Genomic DNA, 17,817 nt, shown 5'->3' on the forward strand with positions numbered 1-17,817 from the left:
AAGAACTTTAGTTTGTTTGCTAATTATATTGAATTTATATTTATTCAGTTTATTGAATGCTCCTGTAACTGTTGAATCACAATATATTAGGACAAGACAGTAAAAAAGATCTAAAAAGAAATTCCACCTTTATTCTGACAGAGTAACGTGTTCTAAACTTTGTATTATATATAAAACCAGTATGATATACATCTTGTTTATAAACCGTTTTGTCAGTTTCTTGGGTTTAATGTTTCAAAGTACTTCAACTATACATTTTTAAATCTTAAATCTTGACAGTTAAAGCCCAATATTGGGGCAAATGGTCTTAATACCTATCATAAGTCCAGCTCAGTATGCTCTGTTATGATTAACTGGAATGCTCTCCACTACTAGTGTTACACTTGTGGAAGAGAGAAAATACTTTCAATAAACCGTTCCTATGTCCGTTATAAGACACAACCCAACATCTCCTCATTGCTCTCTTCAACACTCTAATTTTACCTAATTGGCTTGTCCCCACAAACTTCTGGTGGAGATACATAAGACCTTTCTAAAAGCAATACGCACAGCTTGTTAAGACAAATTCTCTTCTGCATCCATTTTGCTTTGTAGTCTTTCTCCCATCACTTATAGATTTCTGTGGAACAGGTTTGATTTTATAATTCCATAACAAGAAGGTGGTTTGAAGCTTTTTAGTCTTAATAGATTGAAAACCCAGGACTTTTAAAATAGCTTGGATCTATTGTAGTAAGCCGTTAGAGAAAACAGGTTTGTTTGTTTGTTTGTTTTTTTAATATAATTGTTAGAGACTTTCCTGGGACACATAGCTGTCTGCTAGACCTTGACGAGCACTGCCGAAGGCTGAATTATTTCATAAGCACTGTCTCGAGCTCCCTTGAAGGAAGTGATTTTGCTAGTCACAATGATGAATCTGATGGTTTAGCAAAACTCCTTTCCTGAAGAGAGAAGAGAAAAAAAAGATTGAGAAGATGAAAGGCAAAACCCAACTACTTTGCAGTGAAGCTTCTTCCTGGGACTGAGCTACTGGCTCTTGCTGTGTGGCCGCGTGCATTGCCAGGCAGGAGTGCCTCATCCGGATTGCACTGAGGCTTGTAGGGTTGCTCGCTACCCTAGCAGTGATCATTCTCATTCAGGCATAGCAGGTTTCGGCCACACTTCCCATGTTGCAATTGTATCATTACCTTGAGTTTATGGTGTTGTCTTTAGAAGTAATGTTGTGAAATACGGTAAAAGGTGAAAAACTGAATGTGGCCTGGGATGTCACCTTTCTGTGCTATTTGCCGTGCATTCAGGTGTTTCCATTCACTTCCCTTTGCCTCTTCCAAAGTCCCTGCACTTCTAGAGTCCCTTCCCTCTTGAGTCCCCTGAATTGTTCAGCTCTTCAAAGAAAGTGGTGAAAAGCCTAAAATGCAGCACAAGCAATGAAAATCTCCATGTTCCGTTCTGAAAAACTGAAGAATTGGCTGATGAGGGAGGAAGGGTTTCTGTAGCTCTCCTCAGGTACCAGAGCTTAGCAGGAAAATAATATTTTCCGTCTTTTTTTTTTTCCTTTGTGTTTCACATTAAATTGATTCTTTCTTGTTTCTTTGAATGGACCTAAATACGGTTCTTTCTTTGCTTAAGTTTTCTTGGTCGGGATTATGGTAAAAGCCAGGCATGAGCTCCTGGAAATTCCAGTGTGCTGGAATCTTATTTTAGTGGTGAACTATATATATATATATATATATATATATATATTCAGACACCACTAATTGCACTAAAAATGACAGTTAAAAGCATTACCTTGGATAAAGCCTGAGCACGTCAGCCCTTTGCAGTGGCTGCAGGCTGACAGCAGAAGCAGCCCCTGGGAGCTGTTCCCATGAATCTTACTAGTCCAGTCGTGGGGGGAGATCTGGCTGGAAAGAGCTGGCGATTGCTGGTTTGTTCACTAGGCCTTGCTGCAGCTCTGACTAGCTTCGGTTCTGTGCATCCACCAGACTGTTTCTCTGGTCTCTTCATTTTTTTTTGTATTCTGGAAAAGATACAGCCAAGTCTGAGTGAAGTTAAATAAGGCCTCTTTAGGATCCTTCTAGGTGTACGAAAATGAAGAGGGAAGGTTAGCTATGCTATTTCGTAACTTGGAAACATATGAAACTCATTTTCCTTCTGAATTGTACTACCTATCACACTGCAAAACCTTTCACAAGTCTGTCCAAACTGCTAATTTAATGTTTCCTATAAGTAATACACAATATTTTTTTTCACCTGTCCTAATTTTTCCTATATGAATTTTGGTCTGCTTATACATATTTCTAAGGAAGTGAAGGTATAGATACGTGGTGAGAAGTGGAAAACAGCAGTCAGAGGGGGCTGACAAAAACACGTCACTTTGATATGCACTCCAGTACATATTACTTTCCATTTGAAAATCAAAATGTTCCAAGTAATTTTATAGTTACAGTCCAGTGATGAATCCAATAGGACCTTCAGTATCTGTGCAATGGGAAGCCCCGTAATTATCTTTCTGACGCCGAGTATACTGCAGCAAACCTGAGTATTTTATAGTGTTAAATTTTGTACTCAGAACAATTAAAATTGGTTTCCATCATTTCAGTGCATGACTGCATAAGAAGAAACAAGTCACACAATTTATTTTAATTAGAGGTAATTTACATCTATGTGCCTGTGTACAAAATAAAAATGAATAACTTTATGATTGCAAACTACCTAGCTCATTTTAAAAAATGCATGAGATGTATTTCTAAGTTACTGCAGTAAAGCTGAACTAAACATATAAGATAATCTTTAAAATGAATAAATAATGCAGATTTAATAACTTTTTTTTTGAATCGAATACTTAGGAAATGTTGGCCCTCTAAGCTAAATTTTCACATGGTTATAGAACACAGTTATACATTTTGATGGTAAAATTCTACCCCAAAATCATAAATAAAACATGCATGTAAATCCTAACATCATCTACTAAAGAGTCTTAATATGTTGCAAGCAAGATGGAGACTGTTTTGCTGTTTAAAATGGGAAGTTAAGGTATCAGTGTATGTTTCAGTCCTTTCTTGTTTTTAAAACACTTGTGTTTTATTTTATAAATATTGTCAGACCTGGAAAGTTTCATGCTATTTATGATTTCAGAACTATTTCTGGGTTTGAATTCCGGTTCTACTGATGCAAATGTGAACTTGGTAAATTATTTCTCGGTCCATAGACTTTTCTGAGGTTCTCTGTGTATGCATAAATGTTCATAAGATGTGGGCTACAGAAGGAATTTCTTCAGATTTCTAGCTCTTGTTGCAGATATGATCCAGTAAATAACTCTTACTATTCCCTTATTTTAAAAGAATTTTCACAGTGTAATGAAAAGATGAGCTGGAACATGACAGAATAGAATACATATAGATGGATGATGTGTGTAAATGTAATCAAACACATTTTTATAATGTCTGGCAGCACTAGTATTCTGCAGAGAATCGGGGATCATTTTAGGTTGTGTCCAGCCATTACACCACTGCATCGTTCTATAAAGACCAGGTATCTACCTGCCTTTTTTCGCTGACATTTATACACAGTGGTTCTATGTAAATATCTATAAGTGTAGATGTGTTACAATATTGCTGGTATTAGGTACTTTAATTGTGTAAGTAATTAACACTTCTTTGTTCACCTCATTATCATTCTTCTCAAACTGAGACTCTATTAGCAACCCATTCTGTATTGCACATAGACATCAAGTCATTACAAGAGTTGACACAAGACAGCCTTGAGATGTGAGACACTAATTAAGTAAAAATCTCCAGATTAAAAATAGGTTCCTTATAACTAATGGTGAATGACCATCTACATAAAATAACAACAACAAAAACCTCCTTTCTTTCTTGATCATAAAGTCTTGCTTTAGTGTATTGTAGTAAATCACCAAAAAAAAATCCATTAACAAAGTTTTTGTTTCTCCTTGTACAAAGAATATTAATTATTTTTGCTTCCCAAAAACTGAGAGCATTTTTTCACCTCTTCCTACAGTCTACATTGACAAATATTTGACAGCCTGTGCTCCAAGAATAGACAGGGAATGTACATTAACAATGGGTTTGCATATGTATAGGCACATACAAGAATCTTCCTTTGTATTCTGATACATCCTACATACAAGGGCATAATAAGACTGTGCTTTAGCTTTTTAATTTTTAGGGACTGTAGCAAAGAACATAAATTCTTTCTTTCTTGGCATCTGTATGAAGAAATTTTACTGCACAAGTTGAAGCTGCGGTCATTGAGCAAGTATATAAAAATACTAAAACTTATTGAGGCGTAACTATATTATGCTGGGCAGTTGTGATGGAAGATCCTAATGGTGAGGATTGTGTTATTGTTGCTTTTAATCAAACACCGCTGGCACGCTGAGTCTTGCAAGATAAGAGATAGACTTGATTTTCAAGAAAAGTTCATGGTATGTATGTCCTCTTGTGAGTTCTTCATTCTTCTTGCTTTGAAACACAAACCTATTTTCTCTACAGCTAGATGTTTTTATTAGTATTTTCTGCCTGCAAGGAGTTTTGTTTTTTTTTTTTAATGATTCCTTTGAGAGAATGCATTTTTTTTCTTGACTGTGTAATTTTTCAAGGTTTTTCCATTTATGACAAATTCAAATGAAAACTTAAGGGTAAAATTTAGGAGAATTTAAGATAAATTAGAGGTTTAAAACTGTGCAAGACCCATTTCCTATATTTATATTCATAACTGTAGTGCATTATAGAATGGTGAATGGGAAAGTGTGATTTACTGTATTGACACACTAATACATCATATACGCTCTTTTTAATGCATTATATGTATGTACAAACACATGTTTGTACATACAGACTCTATAGAGTCTGTAGAAGGACAGTTATTAAGTGTGGGGCAAAAGTCAGAGGTATGTACAGAAAGACATGAGTTTTCCAATACCTGGTGAAGCAATAGAGAGTAGGTTTTGATTTACGCAACAGAAAAAAATTAAGATATTTACCTTAAGTTTAATGAAGGTCAGAATTTTCTAATCTGATTCATAGGGCTGAAAATGTCTTAGATATATGCACTATGCCAAGTATACATATATATATATGTGTATAGGTATGCCTTACATTATCCTATGACAGCCCTGCTGGTGATTCCAATAAAGATGTTTTCACTGACATCCGAAAAAATACAAGAGCTGAGAAAAAGATTTCATTGCAACATATTTGTCTTTTGGACTTTAGATCCTTGTCAGTTCATATAGAAAAAGCAGTTACATCTCTGCATTGCCTTTTCCACTAAACTTCGACTTTGATCAACTATGGTAGTCTTTAAGTGCTAAACTTTATTAATTGATTGATTTATTAATCTTCTGGCACAGCGTGTGAACTCTGTGGAAAGAATGCTTGGAACACTCCAGGTGACTCCCTTCTACTTTCCCTCCCCATCTAATTGCCCAGCTGTAGTTTCTTTTCTTTTTTTTCTGTAACCAGAGGGGCTGCAGAAGAGTTGGTAGGCAGGTAAGTTTTGGTGTTCCCTATGTCACCATTTATCTCTCTGACTGTCCCAAACCATGTTCAAAAATATATAATAATAATTTTAAAATCACATTTTTCTGTGAAGGAGCCATGAAATGGCCAAGTTTAAAAGCTGTTCAGTGAAAAAAAAAAAAAACAAAACAACAAACCCAAAAACAACAACAACAACAAAACCAGTAGTCTTGTAGAATTATGTTAGATGGGCTTTGGCCAAGCAGGTGGTGTTCCCTCTTTATTCATAGGGACAGTTTTTTGTCCAGATGAATTCTCTATGTGAGGTCATTTTTGGATGCAAAATGCCCACCTGCATTTACGAATCCAGGTGGATTTTGTTGTTGTGAGCTCATTTTAATATCACCGGTCAGATTTCCTCGGTGGATGTTACAGCTTTAGCAGGTAGATTCCTGTCAGGCAGAAATCCTTTAAGATCCGGCCACGATTCTGATGGTTGACCCCGTTGGTCTGATCAGCTGCAGGAGAGCTGCGTTGTGACTGCAGCCCTGTCCGAGCCCACGTGTTCCCACAGGTCCAGGGCTGAGCTGGTTTATATTTTCTCTACATCTCTTTTTGCTCTTCATCAGTTTTTGTGCAGTCTTTAATATCATTTTCCTCCGTCTCTCCAGTGGCTACCAGCTACATTACAGTAGAAGAGCTGAGTCCCGTGGCTCTGTTAATTATTTACATCTGTGTAGTGAAGATGAGCAAGTGTCTGACATGCAGAAAGCAGCGATCAGGGAAAACAGAGCCAAAGGGAAGTGTTTACTGGGGAGAAGTCTCAAAGAGAGCTACTAGCAGTCATTGCAATAGCAGGATGCAAACGGTGCTCGTGTTTTTAAACAAAAGGAAGCATTTAAACAATTAAACTTATTGTATTGTATCAGGTTTAGATTGTCTGTTTGCTTTTCTCTGGTACTTACAAAACCGTATAGGCTAAAGGGAAAAGGCTGAGTTGTATAAGCCCAGTATCCGTATGCTGTGTTTTGCACCTGTGTATTCCTTTGTATTCAATACTAATGCCAATAGTAAAAGACTGTCACAGGAGTATAAAAGTTGGAGCTTTGTGTGCAACTATGAGGTTTGTTGAGCTTTATGTTTGGATATTTTTTTTGAGCTATTTAATCTACAATAACACACGACATTATAAACCATCCTTTGGAAGCTAATTTCAATTTTTATTTTTATTTTACTATGAACTCTTGAATGACTGAATTACACACTGGAACTCTAAGCACAGAGTGAGATCAATGCAAATACTTGTTTGGATCTGGGAAACTTTGGCTTGAATAGCTGTTTCTTGTCCCTGTGCAAAGCCCGAAGAGCCAAAGCTGTTGAAAGGGAAGGTAGGCACTGGAGGGCTGTCCGTGCCCATACTCCTCCCTTCAGAGAGAGGAGGGATGAGGTGCTCGGCACAAGGTCTGCAGGGGCTGTGAATCAACGCTGATTTCAGAACTGCAATGACTCAAAGCAATCTTTTCATTTCTGAAGTTCTGCAGTTTCTTTGTTGTTTCTATTTCAGTATTGCTTTCTACAGGCTTTGGCAGTCTCACCTTATGTTTGGTCACAGGGCTTGCAATAAGTATATTCATTCATTTGCACATTCCCAATCTTTCTCACTGCTGCTGGTTCTATTCTTTCTAGTGAAATACTATTTTGGAGAGAACATGCTGTGTTTGTGAGGTCAGAGAGAACAGCTATTGTTCTGCCTCGAGCAGCACAATATTTTGTCTGCTTTCTTCTTCTTTTCAATCACCCATACTTAAGCATAAGTGTTTGTTATTCTTTTTCTCTCGTGGGCAGCTGAATACCTAAGTTAATAGAAGGTGACTTCAAACTTATGCTTACTGTCAGTCTGTGTGGTGAATAAAGCACAAGGATAAATAAGAGAAGAAATGAATGAATAAGGGTAACTTATGATGCATAAATCCTTATTACATACGAAATCCCTTGCATATATGTAAAATAACAAAGAAAAAAATATGTTAATAATTTTCATAAATTAATCCCAATGTTTCAAAGTCCTTGTATTTAGCTGTGCATTTAGTTATACTATAGATTTGATACTTGTGTGATGAATGACTTTTTAAGGCAATTATGATACCATGGGATATGATGTGTGTTTAGTTTGAATTTAACACTACCTGCAAATGCAGAAAATGATCTGTAGTATTCAACCTCTTGGAAGTTTTCAAGCATTGAGTATAAAAAGAATTAATCATGATATATTAATCATGATAATAATGAAGATCGTGAAGAATAGACTGATGTTCACATTAATCCGTAGTTTTTCTACAAAAGCAACCTCTTCTTAATGTCCATAATTTAGCCTTAAACCCTAAATATTTTTAAGGTATATCTTGTTCTGGCAAAAACCAGAAACATCTCATTTATTTAAGATGTTGTAATATCAAGATTTATAAATGATAAGCACTACTTAAAACCCTGGTTATTGTCAGAGATCTGTACAAGACCAAACTAAACCAAACCAAACACACGGCGCAGACGACTTCTCACACTTTTTAAACTATGTCATATATTTCCTGTTACTTTGGCTGCATGGGGCAGGTTGTTTGCTGTTAGCAAGAGCTAAGAAGAGTGAGTCTTAATTTTCTTAATCATGGAATAGTAGGGATTGGAAGGGACCTTGAAAGATCATCTAGTCCAATCCCCCTAATCAGTTCTTTGGTCTTAAAAATCTTGTACTGCACCCAGAATCCCCAGCAGAAATGGCATACCAACAGTGCCACAGGGATGCTTCAGGGGAGAAATGGACCCGACAGTCTGCAGAGAGTGTTGGACAAACCACAAACCGTATTGTACCATAGTGGAGTATTTTCATTTAAGCCTATATTTATCCAGAGGGATCCAGAAAGTTGTGCAGATTATCGTTTCTTAAACTTTGGGCCATTTTGGCTTAATTACAGTCATTAATCTTCTTCATTCATCAATACTGCAGAGAAAACCTAGGTAGCTGTTACAGTGAACCTTCCCTAGAGGACCACGTGCTGCAGTCAGAACAGAAAAATACATGTTTTGGTCTGGTATTTGCATCACAAATATCAGTTTTGTCTTTGGTTCAGATTCTGTCCACTGCTGGATTGGTGCTGGAGGTGGACACCAGTACAAAATGCCTTCCGTGGGGCTCCCACTCACATGTGCAGACAGAACTGAATTCAAGGGCTGCTGAACCCATGGAATAGGCTTTGTTCTGGGTAACTGCTCACTGTTTGGGCACCTGACTCCAGGAGGACCCTTAGGAGAGCAGGATGGATCTGTTCATCACTGATGTACGACACAAATGTAAATTTTGAAGGCATCCCACAGGTTGGAATAATTGTTTCTTGTGGCTGAGGACAGCTCAGGATTAGAGCTGCTGGAAAAATGCTGGATTTCAAGTAAATTAAATGCATTTTAAAGGGATGTGCTACATTTGTCTACCTAGTCTGTTATTTAAAAGTGCAAGCTACTGCCTAGCTGCTTATCTGAGATGCTGAACGAAAAAAACACTTTGTGAAAACCATCCTGAGAAAGACAAAGGTGAAAAAATAAACTCAGAACTAGCAGCCTTTATGCACTTTTTATTTTATTTATTTGTTTTTCTTTTGGTAATAGCTGTCATATATGAGCATCTCTAAATGAGTTTGCAAGAAGTGAGGGTGTGTTTTTGACTATAATTTAATGAATTTTTGTGGACCTTGAATTTGCATTGAACACCATGGCATTCTTCCTTTTGTCTGGCCATCTCTACAATCTTTGCAAACATCTTTTATTCATACTTTGTAACTCCTCCGTAAAGTTAGCACTGAATGTTAAATTAAATTTGGAGGAATGTTTCTAGAAGGAAATGTACGTAATGAAATAATGTTCACCCATAATTTTGTCTGATGAAAACTACTTGCACCTTGCTTGTGATAACAAAACCTAGTGGAAATAATCAGCTTGCATGTTCTCAGTTGCATCCTCTAGTTGGAAATTTAGTATAGCCTGGAGCAACGCAGGTGCAAATGTGGTTATAAACGAGCATGAACTCAAGACAGATACCGTGTCAAAAGTGTACGGTGAAATGTTTCTGCTAATTCTGACGGTGGTCTCTAACACCTTATCATGTTGGTTCTTTGAAGGAAAGCAGGTTGTGTTGGACGTGGCGAGCATCCCAAGGACTCTCCTAGCTCTTCTCAACCCCCACTGAATGAAGGGCAATTTTGCTGAAGGGACACGAGCTGTATTCACTGTGTATGGCCCGGGTATGGCAAAACCACAGTGCTGGGTTTTTCCATGCTGGGAAGGTGGAGCAAGCCTTGACACAGGGTGACCAAATCAGAAATGGTCATCCTGGCCAAGTAGCCAAAGAGATCTGGATCTGAAATGTATCCCTGTTTGCCTGCTTTCACCCCGTCTGCTCCCAAGGCACAGCCAGCCTTCTGGAGGATCTGGGGAAAGAAGCAGAGAGCTGCTCGCCTGGCCCTGCCTGACCATCCCGGGGCCGTTTCGAACCCTGGGACCCTCACAGGGCCTGATCCTGTCCCGTGCCCACCCTGAGGTGGCCATGGGCTGACCCCAGTGAGGTGCCCACTGCCCGGGCTCCTGTGCAGTTACACCATGGAGGTGGTGCCCGGTCTTCTTCCGAGCCAGCCCAGAAAGCTGCACAGAGCTACAGGAGCAGGCGGCTTCAGTCCTCTGCCCTCCAAGTGATGTCGTGGTGCGTGTTTGAAGTGCTGGGGTGCTGTACTGCCATAATTGCAGCCAGCAATTTGACTATTTTTCCACCAACCTGCAAGGCTATGAATTATCGTGTCTTTCGAAGGGAAGAAAAGACATCATCCGTCTTTTATGTTCTTAGCATTCTCGCACTGATGTAAAATACACTGAGATTATTTTGAAGAACACTTTTAAATTCCTTTTCCCAAAGTTCACTTGATAAAACTGCCAGAAGTGTCTGTCTGCTCGAGGAAAATGGGAGAGGAGTAAATAAGATAAGGAGCTGCTCATCTCTGTTTGCGTTGGATGTTTCGGGATGTGCAGCAGCGGGGTGGGATCCACTCAAAGGAACGTGTGCTGCACCAAGAGCACAGCACCACGCAGACTGGTGCTCAGGTTCAGGTTTTTAATCTGTGAAGAGGGGGAGTTTTGGGCTGCTCCTAGGCCTTGGGACATGCTCTCTTATTCCACTGACATTATTAGGTAATTGAGACCCGTTACCTTGTACAGTCATTTTGTAGACATTTCCCCCTTTTTTTGGACTGGAGGTCACCTCCTGGTGTAAGTCAATTTGACAAAAAAGTACAGGTGAATTTACCTTAATCAATCACCTTAATAAGTTAATCCCTTCTATTCAGAACCTTCTTGTTTTCCCAAGTGATGAACTAAATCTCTCTTGAAAACAAAACATTGTGAGCAATGTTCCAGTTTCCCGGGACACTGCTCCCCCTGAAAGAACTACAATTTAGGAAGCCCCCTACTACCGATTCTAAGTTAGATAATATATTTAAAATCGCAGTATATTTGTGTCCTGAAGGAGACTTTGTATTCTAAAATAAAATGCATCAAGTCAAAATTAAATACTGAAATCTTTAGACATATGCTTATCAGCTTTTTCCTGTTGAGATTTTAAATGTTAATGAAGAGATTCATTCTTTTCACTCATTATTTTTAGAAGAAAAATACATGGGCTTATGTTCTTGGTCACAGATTTCAATTTTCTGATTGATCGTGATCTGTGAATGCTGAAAGCACTCTAGCAATCTTAGGTTTATACGTAAGTAATGCAAGTACCATGGCTTCCATACTTCACAGATGTAATTATTTTTTATTTTTATTTTTTATCGAATGTTCTCTATTTTTAAAGAAAAAGTAGTTTTCTGCTCACACTCTATTCACAGTTCTCCAATGCAATGAATAAACAAGCTGTAACTGACAAATCAGATAAGTAGTTTGGTTTTGTTAAATTTTAGGTGCCTTCAAGTCCTTATGGAACTGAAATGGGCATCAAATTAAGCATTCCAGTTTTATTTGTCCTAGCTGACACCGAGCATTTGGCCCTGCACAGTGTGGCTGGTCCTGGAGGACACCCGGCACTGCCAGAGATTTCAGGCACAGTGTGGTGAGCTTTGTGTGCATGGGATGCTCCATAGGATGAAGTCTCCTACCTCAGTGGGGAGAAAACAGTAAAATGCCAAAGTCCAAGCAAAACCAACAATGACGAGAACCAGAATCTCACCCAGTGGCCATGCTGCCCAGCGGGAAGGGAAGAAGGGAAGAGAGCTGCTTCACCCTCGCCTCTTGCATCCTTGCCTGCTGCTGGTCTGTGCCAGTGCTGGGAGGTCACAGCTCTCTCATTCTCAACAGATTTTGTTACTACTGTCATCGTATCCTAACACGGATATGATAAAATATGGATATAATAAAAATAATGCATGCCAGACAGCGTACTTTCATCCCTGTGCACATCACTCATTTATCCCTAGGATGAGTGCACTGTGCTCTGTCTGTCAGTGACGGAGGTATCGAGGATGTAATCAGTGTCACCCCATCAGAGCCAGGCGGGAGGGACACCGGGAACCCCGGGAAGGGTGCTGGGTGCGCCTGCTCCAAATGTTGGGCAGCCTGCTGGCGTGCAGGGTGGCAGTGAAAGGTCGTGCTTCAGTCTTCTAATCGGGACACTTGTTTAAAGTAAGGATTTTTATTTCGTGGGCCATGCTAAGAGCTTTCTGTACTTGTTTAAAAATCCTAAATGCCCTCTGGAGCTCAGCTTCACTTAGGCCTGCTGACTCCAAGAGGCAAAATCTGCCAAAGCTGAGATTTTCCCAGAGCTCTCAGCTTCTGTGTGTTCTCTGTCCTTCGTCTTGCAGTTAGTGCCTTGGAGAAGGTGAAAGCTTATTGCACCTGAGCATGGTGCATCCTAGGTGATATTTCCCTGGAGGACTGTTAAAAGCTGTCAGTTTAGCGCAGACCCAAGGCTCTGACACAAGCAGTCAAGGAGCTGCAAGTTGTTTCCTGAAAACTTCCACACCTCTGCGTGTCTCTGTGTAGCTCAGTTACTGCGCATAAGTTATGTACAATTCATCCTCTATACGAGCTAAACCCTTCAGACCTACATGTGCTCTGTAGTGTGTTAAAAATCTCAAAGTCCGTCTCACGTGAAATTATAATGTTTGTTGTTTTTTAATCATTCAGAACCCTCACAAAGTGATAAACAACAGAGAGCCTTGAAAATCCCTCTCCTTAACGCTTCAGAGATAAGGGGATGCAGAGTGATTGCATGGGGATTGCATCCCCAAGGGAGCTATCACAGCACCCTTATCCTCCCCTGCCATCTTGTACTGCATGGCTCCAGACTCCTGGGATGGAGGGACAGTTTCTGTGATGTAATGCAGCCATAAGTGTGTAGCATTTATATGGAATTCCATAAATAGCTAAGATTATCCATATAGCAAAACAGTGGATATTAATATAAGTACCCATTATTCTTATGACCGTAGAATTCCCCACACTGGGATTCACAAGGCAGTTGCAAATCTATGATACTTCTTAATGTTTGTAAAGTTTAATTTTAGCTTCTGAAAAGTTTAACTTGAAGAAAAAAAAATGCAGTATTTTATCACCTGTATTTTGGGAAGTAATCTTTTGACCCCTTGATTTCCTTTTAATTGCACTAATCGTTACCTGATGATTTTAATTTTCCTAATTACAGCAATGATAATGCGCCAAAAGTCATCAGAATGGACTGATATGTGGAGTGTTGCCCTGAGATTCAAAATGGGAATAGTATGCAATATAGAACTTTTTTTTTTGCCTTGTTGTAGATACAGAAGTATAAAAGTATATGTACGAAATGTTCTGTGTCTTTTTTTAGGTCCTGAAGAAGTGGATTTCAAGTGCACCCTGAATTATATTTCCTGCATTGGCACAAACAAATGCATTCACTTGTCCCAGCTCTGCAACGGTGTTTACGACTGTTCAGACGGGTACGATGAAGGAGTACATTGTCGGGGTGAGTAGATTTCCTGAGGAAAAAATGTTTTAACCTGAAGTCTTTTACTGTATATTTTCTTGAGTTCAAAGAGAACTAGAACTTTCTTCTTGGGAATATATATACATATAAAACAAAAATTAATTTTAATCTACATTTCAAGTACTTTTTAATTTAATTAATTAATTTTATTTATTTATTTTTATGAAGCAAATGAGAATAAAAATTACATGCAGGGTTTCAAACTTTTATTAAGATCGTATGATGGAACTGGTTATTCCAAGAGAATGGTGTGGAAACCCTTTATTAGGAAACAAAAGTTGGGCAGCATAATGTTTGCCAGAATTTCTTTTTTCTTATGATTCATTTAAACAAAATAAAATATGAAAACAATGTTGAAAAAGACGTTAGATTTGCCATGAGCGTTATTTTGCATTTAGAGCTTGTTTATGGGGACGATTTTATTTAAATTATCAAATGTTTAGGAGTGTACTTATCTAATTCTGGCAATGAGAAATCCTAAATAGAAATTGGTGTAGGTCAATTTTTTTAACGCCTCAACTGTAATACTCAGAAGTTTTATTAAGCTTTGCCTTGGGGACAGTTATGGGGCTGTCATTTTAAGCTCAAATCTAGGATACCATCAATCATTAACATGTCAACTATTTTCAATCAGTAGACTTCACTGCAAGGCAAATAATTGCTGATGATCCTTAACAGGACTTATGTTCAAAAACAGAAACTCAGGAACAGGTTCTGGGACTTCAGCTAGAATCCAATGTGACAATATACAGGAAAAGGTACCATTAGTGATACAGTTCAGAAAGTTAAATTAGAATTTAAAGGTTCATTTGGACAGATTTCCAGAACTGTCATAGTAAAATCCAAGCCCGCATCAAAAATAAGCCATATAAAAAAATTAAATAAGGAACAAAAAATGCCACCTGGAATTAATCAGTGCAATACTGCTGACTTCACAAAACTACAAATAGTTATTTTTACATAACCAGGTGAGGACAGAGGCTGTTATACAATATATGACAATTCTTATTCACAGTGATGGGAATCATTTCTTTTCTTGAAGGCTCTGCTTTTGTAGTGCTTGTTCAACAAGCATTATAGAAAATCAAAATTTGTGTCAGCGTATTGATTGTAGCACTGGTTCCAGGATCCAAAAAAAAGTTAAATTGACCAAAGCAATACTTGGTCCCTACTGAGGCTTTCTGATTTTTTTTTTTTTATTTTTAAAAAAAGAACAGTATTCACCCATTAGCCACAATTCACAATTTAAATGTGTATTTCTCAATGATTCATGTATTTCTGTAAATCTGGATTGAATGACAAAGGATTAAAAACTGCCAAAGCTGAATAATTATTATGTGTTAATTCTTTAAATTAGGAGAACAGTGGAATTGAAAAAAGAAATTGACCAAAATTAAAATCTTATAGTAGTGTAAATTAAATACATTTGATTTTCATACGTAACGACATAAAATCACTTGTCTTCGTGCACGCCCTTTCAATTTATGCTTAAATCAGTCTTGCAAGGTTATTGATTCCCACTCCTTTCTTTATTATCATATATGAATATGAAAACTTCCCAGTGGTACAATTAATGCCTACTCTAATAAATTACCATAACATTTACTTAAACATACTAAAAGTAAACATTTGGTCACAGAACACATATAGAATGAAGTCCTTTCAAATATATTCTTATGAAGAAAGTTGTCGCCTAGTAACTCATATCAGAAGTGGTTAACAGCTCATTAATATTTTGTAGCCATAGAGGTCATTCTTGAAAATTTTAGTGGACACATTTCTATCAACAAAACCAAAGAATAAGAAAACAATCCTATTACGTTATGGTCATGTAGTTTGCTAACAGCTGCCGCTAATGTGTCAATATGATATGTTTGGTATGAATGCAATATAGTATTAACTATTTTATACATATATATGTATCAGAACAATGAATGGGGGGACTGCTGAGACATTCTGTTGCTGTATTTTTTAAGGACTGAGTATACAAGTGATATGTTTAGTTCATCTCTGTGGCCAAAACCTGCAAAGTTGCTCCGGAAACCTGGCTGAATTGTTAGCTTTTTCCTCGTATTAGTGGCATTCAAATTATGTTACTCCTTAATTAAGATTATTCATATGATATATTTGATTGATCAGGGGGGTAATATCAGTTCTAAATATTGAGCTGCACACAACTCAGCTGGTCACAGACCTATGCTGCAATGATCTGCTGATCGCTCTGTGTAGGTAAGTTATGGGGCAAGTGACCGTGGCAGGGACATCTCAGTGATCAGGTCACAGCTCCGCAAGGGTGAAGGCTTCCAGTAATGCTCAAGAACTAATGGAGCACAAGCATTCAGTAACTGGAACTATTCTCATTTCTTTCTCTAAATTTAACATTCTCATGTTAATTCATTATATTATGATCTTTGAGAGAGATATTCAGGCCTGCACCTTTCCCTGGGCAAGTAAAAATATGATCATATCTGCAGTGTGAAATGGTAATGTATGTGGAATTTCAAGGGAATAGTAGTAAATACAATGACTTTCCTTTCTCATCATCTTTTAGTTCAAGCACGTATGCATTTTTTGCTGGTGAATGTAATGCATAAATTCAGGAGGGGTTGTGGCAATGTGAAATAAAAAATGTTTTATTATGTATGGTTGTTTCACATTATGTGTCCCAATGTCCTTCAGAGGAGAAGGGGTGCTTAGTTCACTGGAACTGAAACTCACTGCGTGTATTAGAGATAAAGCATCCGTATTTAGTTATTTTGATTTCTTAGCTATTTTTTGACTAATTGAAGAATGCTTTACAGATGCTGAAAATGTAAGCAAGAGCTCAAAGTATATACTTGCTCCTCGTTTAAACTGCAGGCTGGGGCTGTTTGGTGTCCTGAGGCTCCCCAGATAATTTCACCTTGGTGTGACTAGCCAGGTCAGGGTCAGTGCCCATCGGCTGTTTGGAGGTGGGATAAGGCTCAGGTAAATGTACTGATGCCAGAACTAGACCCAAACTAGAGCTGTTCTGGCAGAGGACTGGTTCAGAGCTTTTTCTTGTTGGTTTAGCCTTTTTTTTTTTTTTTTTAACACCATTCTTCATGTTTCTTTTGAGAGCCACATCTTTATTTCTGTTGCGTTTTCAGCCACTTTTGAAGCTCAGCTTTAATTAAAACACCTTGTGCCACAGGGGAGTCACCGAATTACTGCAGGCTGAAGGGTTATAGCTCTGAGTCTTTTCTTCCCGTGGTTCGTGCCAGAGCACCACGCTCGGTGAGCTCGCCGAGGGCATTGCCGGCACGGGCCTAGGCCGCAGCCTGCCTGTGGTCCATTAGGGCAGGTACCGTGTCGCTTCAGCTTGCTCCAGCCACTGATTTTGTGGTATTTTGAAGGAGAAAATGCCTCATTTTTTCCCCAAAAAGGTTTTAGGAACAACTTAGACAAATATCCATCAAGGATTAGATGGAGTAACTTAGCTTTGAGTAGGTAAAGGATTAGATATATCCTTAAGATAATTTCTAGAGAATTACAGTCACATTCCTATGAATCTTAGGAAGGGTTTTTAATAGGGCTGCAGAGGTGGTCTGTACAGTTCTATAAATCCGTACTTTTTTTTATATATTTGGCAAAAAATTGAATTCAATATGCCAAAAGTAGTTTCCAGTCTGTCTCTGATTTAGAGCTGTAGAAAACAAGAACTTCTACAGAATGTAGAAATGACCTTTTCCACTTAACTAGCTTAAGAAATACATTATTATTAATAGCTGCAGGAATTATCATGCTAAAATTATGGATATTTCAGCCAGAAAATACTAGAAGAATACTGAAAAAAAATAAAATAAAAAATTGCTAGCACAAATGTTCTGCAAATCTTTGGCTCTGTGCCAATTTATCATAAAATAGAACATTTTGGGAACAATTACTGAGAAGCAAAACTGACAGAAATAACAGACGCTCAGGTAAGAGCCCAGTCTGCTGCTCTGACTTAAAAGATGAAGTTTGTTATGCATTACACTGCAGTATCCATCGTATTTCTGCAGGCAGTGTTGTACTGTGTCACAGGAATACTGCAAGTTTATCTGGTACGGCTGACAAGACAAAATAACAGCTTTCTATGTGTACAGCTGTCCAGCGGACACATTAGCAAGTAAAGTACGTAGTGGTCACATTAAATGGTCTTCTGTCACACCCTCACCATGCATTATGCTCTGTAATTCTATGGTTGGAGGATAGACAAGCCCGCTTCGGGGAGGGGAAAGCAGGAATGCTACTGGGACTCACTGGAGGTCTCTGCTC

General features: G+C 38.2%; 1 protein-coding gene across 6 annotated transcripts in view; it reads left to right on the top strand.

Annotated features, from left to right (window-relative positions):
• Nucleotides 1-17,817, top strand: part of LRP1B (LDL receptor related protein 1B) — a 546,211-nt gene that overhangs the window by 117,624 nt on the left and 410,770 nt on the right. For all 6 annotated transcript variants that reach the window (XM_083841828.1, XM_083841833.1, XM_083841832.1 and 3 more), the window contains exon 3: nucleotides 13,381-13,518. In XM_083841828.1, the coding sequence (XP_083697954.1) occupies nucleotides 13,381-13,518 (138 nt within the window). The remainder of the gene's footprint in view (nucleotides 1-13,380; nucleotides 13,519-17,817) is intronic.

This window comes from Anser anser (genome assembly GCF_964211835.1).
Source record: "Anser anser genome assembly, chromosome: 6".
Taxonomy (NCBI): domain Eukaryota; kingdom Metazoa; phylum Chordata; class Aves; order Anseriformes; family Anatidae; genus Anser; species Anser anser.